This window comes from Solea solea, chromosome 12 (genome assembly GCF_958295425.1).
Source record: "Solea solea chromosome 12, fSolSol10.1, whole genome shotgun sequence".
Classification (NCBI taxonomy): Eukaryota; Metazoa; Chordata; class Actinopteri; order Pleuronectiformes; family Soleidae; genus Solea; species Solea solea.
Window position 1 is genome coordinate 20,463,094 of NC_081145.1, and position 12,049 is coordinate 20,475,142.

The window sequence follows — 12,049 nt, forward strand, 5'->3', positions numbered from 1 at the left end:
TTGCTGCCAAAAAAACTTGAAGTGCGTCACATGAATTACAAGTTGCCCCCAAAACATCCGGTCTACAACTTGACGTGCTCGTGATTGACATGTTGACACATAAATAAAGTTCAAGCATCCTTAGCAACTGCATCACCACATTACAACAAACACTGTGTGCCTCTGCGGCACAGAAACAAAACAAAAAAGCATCCTTGTGCAGTGTCTGCACGGCCACAACTGGTGTGGTCCTTATAAAGCAGACATCGGCTGTGGAATTCTCGTTCATTTGCAGAAACGTCTGTAAACAACCTTTTTAAAAACTTGCCCAAGGAGCTGAAAGGAGGAATTATCCTGCCAGAGATCAGGAAACACTCGAGTCATGGGTGAGGCAGAGAAACTGTGTGTGTGTGTGTGTGTGTGCATCTGTGTATGTTTTCTGGCATAAACACTGACCTTGTCAGGACCGGTTCTTGGAGACCAAAACCTGGTTCTTATAAGGCAGGACCTCATTTCAAAGAAACCGGTTAAGTTTAGGGCTATAGTTAGAATTTTTGTTGTGGTTCAGGTGAGGGACAAAGCTTCAAATAAGTGGAAGTCGATACGAGTCCTTACAAGGGTAGCTGCGTGAATATGTGTGTGTGTATGTGTTGCGTGAGAAAGGCCCTCAGGCCAAAAGTGACTGACAACCATACAGAAGCAGTCATTACACCAAACAGATATTAGCTCACAAAAGATCTTTATAGGTTTAAAGGTACAAACTTGAACAAACATGTGAAAACATAAACACAAAGGGTTTTTCACATGAGACTTCAAGAGCAATGTGAGAGCATCTCCAGGTTTAATACTGTGGTAGCGCTCCTAAATAAACACAGTGTACATTAAAGCGTTCCGGCCTCAAACCTTCATCAGGAGTCTGGACTTTTGTTTGACTTTGCTTTGACACCAGTCGTTGAAGTGTAAGTCACCACAGCTGTGCTGGTGGACGCTGTGGTTCTTCTCTGCTCCAGGTTTTCTCCAGGTGACGTGCCTCAGCTGGTCTACATTCCAGCTCAGCTCAGGCTGCCACAGACTGGTGGTTTAATCGTCAATGTCGGCGCTTAAAACGACACGAAGAGCCTTGATGGGCTCTGTTTGACTCACTGTTGTGTAACCAGAGGGAAGTGACTCACCTGCAGAGGTGCAGAGGCGGTGGACTGCAGGTTAAAGGGCTGTTTCAGCAGCTTTCATGGTCAAATGAACACATACTGAACATAGTATAGCATGACATACAGTGCTCAACAAATGTATTAGACTTCATGGACAGTTGCCCTAAATGAACAGCACTGGTAATTATCAAATATCATTGTTTATGTTTCTATAATTGTTAATATGCCAGTATATAAAAATAGTAAAGCACATTATTATTTCTTGATTAAGACGTCCAAATAATCTAATTGGTTGCAGGTTACATTTGGCTTGGCTTCCTTATTCCATGTGTCTGCAGAGCTTTTTGCTGCTGCTGTTTTCTGACGTCGTTCTGTCATTTTCTCCCGTGCTGCAGCTGGAGATGTTCTGCGAGGTGATGACGATGCAGCAGGCAGGATACGTGATGCTGATGGACTATCTGCAGAACAACTACAGGGAGCAGCAGCAGTTCATGGGACAGGTGTACTCCTCCTACACCGGCACTGAGGAGGTCCCCACACCAGGTATGATTCCAAAATCCTATACCTGATGATCACCGACACCTCAGATTGTGCTGGAAAGTGTCTCAGTGAGTTCAGTCAAGTATAGGTTTTGATTTAAAATATTGCGAGGGCTACAGACACCTTTATTTTCTACAGACAACTTTAATTATTGATGGCCAGAGGAGGGGGACTCTTTTTAAGCACATTTTAAATGTGGAATTTGTGGAAAATCATCTTCCATACCATAATGACAGGAATAATATACTGTATATATATATGCTCTATTTCTCTGCTTTCTGGTAGTTTTTGAATTTTCTAGACATCACAAATGGTCTCGGAGTTATGGTAAGGAGAAGTACGCATGCCAAATCCAATAAAGCAGGGACTGGACTCGCTTGATTCTTGCAAGAATGTCTTGAAGGTTAATACTCGAGACTTGCATAATGTGTGATTTACTCCCATCTCTGTTGATGTCTATTAGGATGTCAACAAAATGTCTTTTAGCAACTGATTACAGTAAACGTTTCATGAAATAATATAGTAGAAGCACAAGGTAGTATAAAAAGACAACTAAGAATTCAAAAAAAGGAGTAAAACAAAAATGAAACAAGATAAATTAAACAGAAGAGAAACAATTACCCTGCAGCTGCAGTGCAATGGATTTGTTGGTAACAGTTACACCAATTAAACTGTACAATATGACATATATTTAAAATATACCTCATACTGTGTTTTGTAAAAATTCTCTTGACTTATTTTGGACAATAAATGTCTGAGATGATTAATAATCTCTGCTGCACAACAATGACCCAGTAATGTTTTCTATTATTACGGCATCTGATGTGACTGACCTCACTGAGACTCTCGTTTGTGCTAATTAGAGTCTGAATGGATCAGAAAGGAGAGATGAGAATAGAACTCCAGTGACCTAAATAAAACCTCAGTGATGGAAAGAAAACAGCTGGATGTGGTGTTGGCCATTGATTGTTGCTGGTTCTGTTATATAATTAGTAATGAAATGTATTGAGCTGTGGGGTTTGTTTTGGAGGGGCAGGGCAGCTTCTGGTAACAGAGGTTTACGAACTTTGATTTTATTATTATTATTATTATTATTATTATTGTCCTTTAAAACAGTCACAATGTCCAGTAAACTCAAAATATTATATTTCCAATGTAAAACTAAATATTCCCACATCAACCTTCTACATCAGAATGAAGTCCCTAAGCAGGGAATTAAACCTTGATGTTGTAAATGTGATTTGCTTTTGGACAAAAGTGTTGAATTACATGAATTAATGAAAACTTCAAATGCCAGGTACAACAAAGTACAACGAAGCCTTTCACTCAAAGTTCCTCACGGTGATTATCGTGTGTTGAAAGGAGAAGGTTGAATTATGAGTCAGGTTTCAGGTTGTACAGTACCAACCTCACTCACTCACACACATGTGCTGACTTGTACATTGTGACTCTCTTTCCAAGAGATTACATCTTGTTAATAGTTGTGCATTATGTAATGAGTTCAATCATTTGTGTAAATAAATGTATTGAGGGACGAATCCTGTAGTGTAAATAATGTGGCGGCGTCAAAGTAACAGTGTCAAGTTAAGGTAAAGGATCAGTTAAATTAATAAACCTCCGTGCTGACAACAGTTTATTATCACAGTATAACAATTCATTTACAAAGCACTTACTTGCTAATTACCGGGATCTCTGTCTGCTCTAATTATCCACAGATCAAATTCTCCCTGCACAAGTTCACACGATTACCCTCTCGTTTGAAAATGACCGCATTAACATTGAAATTTGAAAGCTTGCGCTCCTTAAAAACAGAATAACTGGCATAATTATGCAAAATTGAACAAGTCGACCCCTTTTGCTCACTTTATCTGTCCCGGAGTGTGAATGTGAATAAATGTGTGAATGTTTCTCGAACCCGATATTGTTGCTGTCAAAGTATCATCTATATATTTTGCTGTTTAAAAATGAAATGTCTTGATCCATCCATTATGTGTGCTGTGCCTCAGCTGACATATGGCGATAGGCGGGGTTCACCTTGGACAGTACGCCAGTCCATTGTAGGGCCAGGAATTAATTTTACAGCATCTAGTTTATCTCTAGACTTCTCTTCAACATAAGTTCAGAAAACTGAATTGTTACCTTATCCATTTTAGCCGAAAATACCTCTCTTATTAAACAATATTTTTAGATTTTAACTTTTGCTGCTCATCAGGATATTATAACTGTCTGATTCAGTTTAATCTACTGGCTAATTCTGCCCTCTAGTGGTTGAACTTGGTCTGCCTCCTCTTTGTTTTTTTTTGTTTTTTTTAACTATGTGTATTTATAAGAGTGCGGAACACATATACATTGCAGCTTTAACATACAGCAGGACATTTTCCACAGAGCAAAGTGAGATCTTTATATGTATGTGCTCAGATACGTGGAGCTTTCTCTCCTCTATTGTCTTCAATCATCAGCCTTTTTTTTAAATCTGTGTTAATCCCAAACTTCTGAGTGTCTGTCATCTGCATTATCTCTGCTGCTTTAATCTCGACCCTGACCCAGAATCATAATCACACTGCAGGAGTTGACTTCACAATCACAGACAGAATAAATAATAACCTCGTGAGCGTCAGTCAGCACCGTGTCAACTGATGACAGTCAGTGTGGGAAAGTATCAGAAAACAGACTGTGATGAAACCTTTATTCATTTATAGGCAAGGTCTTAACATTCATTTTCTAAAGAACCCAATTATTGTCATAATATGATATATTATTTTCAGTGCTTGTACCAAGACTCTTATGAAGCTGGCTCTTAGAGGATAAAAGAATCGATTTAAACTTTGTAAAGGTAGAATACCTTGTACTTTTGCTTAACTTGTACATTTAATTAAATCAGACTATACCTGTGTAGACAGGTACATTATACAAACATAATTGCCTTTTTTCCTTCAGCCGGTATGATTTATTATTATGATTCTTTTTTTACTTTTAAGACCACAATGTCCCTGACCTCAGAGTCAGTCCTTTGTCACTTACAAATACACATTTGTCTAATAGGAAAAATGAATCAAGCAAATACCACCCAGATATGGCTGATGTGGCTGTTTTCATGCAGCACAATACATTAGAATCAACTATTTTCTGTGGTGTGACGTGCAGCAGACGACATTCCCCCTCAGACTTAACCCCACGCCCCGGGTGAACCAGCAGAGCTTTCTGAAAAAGATGAAAACCAGGTCCATAATCCAACTGTTGTCCTCCAACACCCTGTATCTTACTCATTAAAGTTATCTTGCAACATTTGTTTCATCTCGCTCATGTTTCAGGGAACCGGGGATAATTCCTTAACCTGAAATTCACTGCTGTCTGACTTTACTAACATATAGTAGCTGTTGTGCTTTGCTGTTATGTGTCACTCTGTGTCTCCACAGACGCAACAACAAAACACTGATATTCAGAGAAATACCTGACTTGACAGTGGTTTGAATGTAATGGACAGTCATTTATATTGACATGTTACACACGTATACAGCTTTACGGCTGCAGGAAAACTCCAGGAAAACCAGTTACTGCCATAAAAAACGACACACAAGATAACACATAAGATAACATTGGGATTTTGGAAGTAACCTGTTCTTGTCTGTGTGTTTCTCAGTCTGCAGTTCAGAGCCAGAGAACATCCAGTCGGCGCCCTACAACCTCAGCAGCCTGCTGGTGACGTGGGAGCGGCCGCGGGCTGTGTTTGACGCCACCATCGAGAAATATTCTGTCACCTACAAATTCGCCAATGTAGAAAACGCTGTCCCCTCTGAATACCTGACTGATGGAGACCAAGATGTGGTGAGAAAGACTGTCATAATGTTGATATTAGTCTACCATCTATGCCAGGTCTGAATTAGTTTGTCTTTCAACCACATTATTCTTATCCCATTAGATGTGAAATCATCCACCACTATTATAAACCAGCACATTAACACCACATTCATTTTATATATAAGTAAATGGCAATTAGAATTATGAACCTCTCCATGGTCAAAATACAAAGGCACCAGATGTCACAACATTATAAAAAAAAAGATTGTAGCTTGAATAGGGTTCTTCAATTTTTGTCCAATTTTTTTTTTTCAACATTCCTTTTCCCACCACCAGGGGGCGATACTTGATGATCTTGTATCCAACACCAGCTATGTGGTACAGGTGGTGGCAGTGTGCACCAATGGTCTGTATGGACATGTGAGTGACCAGCTGACGTTCACCATGCCCGTCGACGACCCGGGTAAGAGCGACCACACCCAAGACCGAGCACAGACTTAACAGACTTTCCTGCTCCTGCTGCACTTTTTCATTTTGTCCAGAGTAAGCTTTAAATATGGAGCAATAAGATGAGATCATTAAAGATCTCATCATTTTGGTTTTTGGAAAAAGTAAAGACTTACTCTCAAAATATTTAACTTAAAGATTGAGTGTGTAGAATTATATTTGTGTCGATATTATCAAACAACACACTTTTCGTGAAGCAACCAACACTTTGTGAATTGAGCACCACAAAATCAAAATACATGCATCGCAAATAAAATTAAATCATTCAAAAATATTGTATTTAATTTGTTTGAAAATATACTATTTGTTTGCAATGATCGCTTGCTCCGACTCGTTTGCGTTCCCTCAAGTTTTCCCCGCCGTCATCCGACAAGGTATTTATAATAACGGAAAATTTAATGTTGTTGGATGGTATCTAACATTTGTCATATTATCTTTGAGATATTACAAATGACTTCCAGACGGACAACGACTTCTTCCGGTCCATAGAGCTGTCGCTCCAAAACTCAGTAGCCAATCAGCAGGCAGCTTCCTAATAAATAAAAAAAAGGGGAGCAAAGAACAAGTTTGGAACGCAAACGCAAAAGAGTCTGAGCAAGCGGATTTCCAATCATTGCAAACAAAAAGTGTATTTTCAAACAAATAAAAAACAAACAAATGTAAAAATTTTGTTTGCAATTTGTGTATTTTCATCCAAAAATATTGTTATTTATTTGGCAAAAATAAAAAAACTGAATTCACCTTTTTATACCCAAAACTGAGCCGGCTCGCTGGGCTTCTTCTTTGAGAAGTCAGAAATGAATCAGGCCTAACATTCAAGCACTGAAACTAAAAAGTAAATACCTATAATTTGACATCTTAATCAAGAAATAATAATGTGCTTTACTATTTATTCAGTTTTTTGGTAAAATGGTAAATTTGAAAAATCATGGATAATGGAAACGTTTTTGATAATTACCATTGCTGTTCATTTAGGGCAGCTGTGGCTTTTTGGTTGTGGTATCGACAAATTAAAATCATATTTTATGTGATTCATGATTAACCTCCATGTTAATGTTTCTATGTTTCCTTTTTCTTTTTTTTGCTCAATAAGTTTTATCTCCAAAACAAAATGTCCTGTCCTCCACTCATTCTCCCTTTCAAACCTGAATGACACAAACAATCTTTTGCAGTTTTTCTGACTCTTTATATTTCACTCCTCATTCTGGGCTTCATTTACAGTTCGCACACTACTCTGCTCTATTGACTCATCTATTTTGTGTGTTTTAACTTCTTCATAAGTTTCTCTGTGCTCTCAGACTGTGCTGCCTCTACACGTGTCTACATTTCTAACACAAAACGGGTTTTTCACCTGTGTAACCTTGTCATGTGAAAAGACAAAGCCTCCGTCTTTGTTTTGATTTCACATTGTGGCGTCCGTTCCGTCTGCGTCTCACAGTAAGAAATGTTTGCATGCTTGCAGCGTCACTTTGCTTCGTCTATCATGAATTGGAATGGCAATTATGATAGCGATGGATTATGACTGAGCTTTACAGAAAATAAACTAAAGTGTCTTCATACAAAGAAAGAACATCCTCTGCATCCCTTTTCATTGTCAGCATTGTCATGTCCTCCCTTCATGGCTTCTCTTAAAAGGTTTGTTGCAGCCGTTGCCAGATATTCCACAAAAGACATCAAGAAAGATGGTACCTGTAAAAGCTTTTGCTGTCTGATGCATTTATAGATTGTAACATTAGCAGAATGCCTTAATAATAACTCAAATTAGTATTAGAACTAGCTGGAACCACAAATTGCTTCACATTTGCTGGTTTTTTTCAAAAATCTGCATATGTTTGATTTAAAATGATCATTTTTAATTATCATTGTGATTTAATTATAAAGTATTTTAGTTCCATACTAATATAAGAAAAAAATGATTCAATCAATTGACTAGATTGTAGTTTGTATAGATGTGATATTTTGTTGAGCATCAGATGTAGCACAAAAAAAGCTAAAATTTAAAGGAATACTTCACCAATTTACATTTAGCCTTGTATTACTAGAATAGGGGTAGTATTTTTGAAAAAGTGTGCTTCACAACCTCAGTTTCCCCTGAGTTGAGAAATATCTTCATTCTTTTATTTTGTTATGTGTCCACCAGTGACACTTGGTCCTGTTAGCAAAGATGGCGGACACTGTTTACATTCTGGGAATGAGGTCCCGTCCCCCTACGAGTGGTTCTAAAAAGTGCAGAATTAGCATTGCAGTTTCCAAAATGTTACCAAGTGTCACTGGTGGGCACGTAACAAAAAAAAGAATGAAGATATTTCTCGACTCGGGGGAAACTGAGGTTGGGAAGCACAATTTTTCAAAATTACGACCCCTATTCTAGTAATACAAAGCTAAATGCAAATGGGTAGTATTCTGAAGTATTCCTTTAACCAAAGACTTCGGTTAGCTTCCCCCTCCAAACCCTGTCATCCTCGTCCTCTCTCTCTCAATCTCAGTTCATTAAAATTGTAAAACCTCACCTCATGCTTCACAAACCAGTTTGATCTGGTCTCCATGATGTATCACTTAGCCTCAGACAGGTAAGAGTCACACTCGCGCCAACACGTCCACTGTGTGCTGTGCACCTGAGCTCAGTTAACAATGGCATTTGCAAATAACTTGTGACTTTGTTTTTATCCCTAATTTGGCGACAGACGGGCAAAGTTTGACAACCAAAATGTTCGGATAACCTGAGCGAAATCTCGTTCCCTGGCTCGTCTGTTTTGATTAAGGGGGATGAAACATAAAATTGATTAGTTGCAAATGCTTTTTTCTCAAGCTTTCCTGTGTTTGCGTGCATTTGCGTGCGTTTGTGTGTGTGTGTGTGTTGGGTGGGGGGTTGGGGGGGAGACTCTGGCATGAGATGTCCCTAACATGCAGCATGCAAGTGTTATCTACCTGCCAAAATGCAAATGGTGTGTGCTATCCTTCCCCGTTTTTCACTCTGTCCCTCTATCATTTCAAACATTTGGATCCTTCATGAGAAAATATTCCCTTTTATATCTCAATAATACAATGTTTAAGCATAAAAAACTAAATGTAGATTTATTTTTTTTGCGTAAAAGAATGTAGCATCCCACGTGTATTTTTCCATGATGACCGCATCCTATTGTTTTCAAATTGTTTCATCCTTTTGTTACATGTCTTTGTGTTTTCATATTTTTGTACACTTAAAATTGACTAATAAGTTAAATTATTTTTCTATTTGTTTGACATGTTATATTCACTTTAGTCCCTTTAACTAATGATGCAAACTGTTTTTTTTTTTTTCCAGAAAATACACTGGATCCAGATTCCAGTGAATTTGATGAAGAGGTAAATGATCTTGTTCTTTTGTAGAATCTGTCTGTTAACGTGTAGCTGTTTTTTTTTAACGTCTGTTAATCTTCGTGTCACCAACAGGGCAACTATGATCCTGATCTGCCATGGAATGAACCTGAACAAACTGAGGATTATGATCGGGCTTTGATTCCTATTCATTCACCAAGAACCACAACTTCTCCATCACATCTCTTACCTTTACCTGGCATCAGAACTACAACAGGAGATTCAGCTCACAGAAGAACCAGCACAGATCCTGTTCCTTCTGTCCAGTTCCCACAGTCTGGTCAGGGGCGGAGCCATTTGGAAGACACAGTACAAGGCAGTACCAACACGCAGCCACAAGGAGTCACCCTGCCACCAGACGTTAAAGGAAATGCTGTCTTAAATGGCAATGTTCCCTTTTACTTCACGGCCTCGACAACGGCTAAGGAATCCAAGGAAGCCATGTCCACTTTAAACTCTCATACAAAGACACATGGTTTTGGAGGCATCATTCCAAGAGGTGGTGTTAGTACTACTACTCCTACATTTACCAGTGCAAAGACTGGCGGTGGTGTTAGTACTACTACTCCTACATTTACCAGTGCAAAGACTGGAGGTGGTTTTAGTACTACTACTCCTACATTAACCAGTGCAAAGTCAAGAGGTGGTGTTAGTACTACTACTCCTACATTTACCAGCGCAAAGACTGGAGGTGGTGTTGGCACTACTACTCCTACATTTACCAGCGCAAAGACTGGAGGTGGTGTTGGCACTACTACACCTACGTATACACCACCTAGTGCAAAAGCAAGAGGTGGTGTCATCATTACTACTTCTATGTTTACCAGTAAAAAGACAGAAGGTGATGGAAGTACTGCAACGCCTTCATTTACCAGTGTAAAGCCAAAAGCTGGTGACAGTATTTCTTCACATAGCACCACTCCAACCACACTGAGGTCTCAGAGCTTTGATATGAGCAGAACAACAACATCGCCCTACAGCCAGGCAGACACGGACCCATTAAATGAAGAGACCGCTACTGAAGGAGATCTTTCACAGGTGACCTCCACACCGTCTCCCTCCACTGAGGCTGTCTCACGCCGTCCCGCGAGTCCGAGCATTCCTCAGTCTCCGTCCACCACAACCTCAGTCCAGTTGAGTTCTGTTCTCTTGCAGACCACAAAGTCGGTGTTCAACGGTGAGAGCCCCTCTGTCCTACCCTCCTCTTCCTCCTCATCCTTCACCTTCTCCTCTTTGTGTGACACCACGGACCCTAAAGCAGCCCCTTCTACCTGCCTGCATGACCCTCCTTCCTCGTCTTGGCCTTTGTTGTCTGCGTCGGACTCCCAGCATGCAGCTACCGCAACGCTGACTAGCCACGACCTGGCTTCTCCTTCAACCCCTACGCTTGCTACCTCCACCTTGCCTTACCCGCTTCACTCCTTGCACCCCCTGTCTGGTTGGGAGACTGATCCCATCTTCCCTGGTGTCGGCTTTGATGATAATGATAGTGATGGTGATGGTGATTTGTTGTCTGGGTCTTCGTCTTTGTCATTTTCTTCAGGGGAACCATTAGATTTTAGTAGTACCCCTCCTATGCAAACAATGCCGGATGTGTCTGACACCACCGTCACTGCCAAGCACCTCTGGGATTCGTCACTCTCAACAGTCTCTCTGTCTCTCAGCCCCACCCTTGAGCCCTCAGTTTTTCTTTCCAGTGACTTCCCCCTGACTCAAGGCTTATCCCACTCTGTCTCAGCTGGGTTTGAAGACTCAAGGTTTGCCACAGGGAGCACAATAGAATCCCTCCTCTCAGAGGTCAGTGGTGATGGGTTTACATTCGTCAGCAATGAGGTCACCATGTGTGGCTGTTCTATGGAGCCATCGGCGTCTTCACCCGGGTTGCATGCTTCTCCTGAGGTCCCTCTGCCGTCCTCAGTCTGGGACTCTTCTGGCTTAGAGCTTTACTCTAGCGTGGGCTTCCCCTCAGCCTCTGGTATAGATGACCTTCGCTCTCTGTCTGTGGCGGCTTCTGATAGTTTGTTATTTGACCATAGCACTATTTCTCCCTCATCATCCTATTTACACCCCCACCTCCTACAAGCCACCCACAGTGACCTGCCCATTTCTATTGCAGCCATGGCGACTGACGCCACTACTCCCCGGTTCTCGGCGTCCGATGGGAATTCTGCTCTCCATACTTCTGCCCTTTCTTCCTCACCCACAGCCTCCCCCTTCACCCCCACCTCAGAGGGGCAGGTGTTAGATATGAGCAGCAGTGCCTCTGGCTCAGCCATGTTCACTGACTTACAGGAGGGTGTAGATCAGGAGTGGGACAGGGCTCAAAGTTCGGCTTCGGGGGAGAGCGCACTTCCTTATTCGACCCACATTGCGATCACTGTTCCCCCGTCTACAACCTTGGCTTCTGGCCAGAGTCCAGATGATCAGGACGAACTCTCCTCTGCATTTTATTTTGAAAGCGAGAGTGGCAGTGCCATTACCACAGAGGTAGGAAGCACTGTGCCTCCAACCATTCCTGTGGTGTCATCACCTTCACCCTGGCCACTGAGCGGGGAGGAGGAGAGCGGCTCAGGACAGGGTGAAACCCCGTACGACAATGAGACATCCTCTGACTTCAGTATTGCTGAACGCACAGAAAGAGGGTCAGAGGAAGAGGAGCCGGTCGCAGGTAAAGAATGCTGTGGGGGGGGGAGCTGCATTTACATCTGCAAAATGATCAG

At 41.1% G+C, this 12,049-nt stretch overlaps 1 protein-coding gene across 5 annotated transcripts in view; it reads left to right on the plus strand.

Moving 5' to 3' along the window:
• ptprz1a (protein tyrosine phosphatase receptor type Z1a) overlaps positions 1 to 12,049 on the plus strand; it is an 85,957-nt gene that overhangs the window by 35,137 nt on the left and 38,771 nt on the right. For 2 of the 5 annotated variants that reach the window (XM_058645159.1, XM_058645160.1), the window contains exons 8-13: positions 1,523 to 1,670; positions 5,308 to 5,492; positions 5,802 to 5,928; positions 9,277 to 9,317; positions 9,405 to 10,506; positions 11,446 to 11,997. In XM_058645159.1, the coding sequence (XP_058501142.1) occupies positions 1,523 to 1,670; positions 5,308 to 5,492; positions 5,802 to 5,928; positions 9,277 to 9,317; positions 9,405 to 10,506; positions 11,446 to 11,997 (2,155 nt within the window). Of the gene's footprint in view, positions 1 to 1,522; positions 1,671 to 5,307; positions 5,493 to 5,801; positions 5,929 to 9,276; positions 9,318 to 9,404; positions 11,998 to 12,049 lie in introns of all 5 variants that reach the window. The other 3 variants (XM_058645161.1, XM_058645162.1, XM_058645158.1) reach the window with 2 other exon arrangements.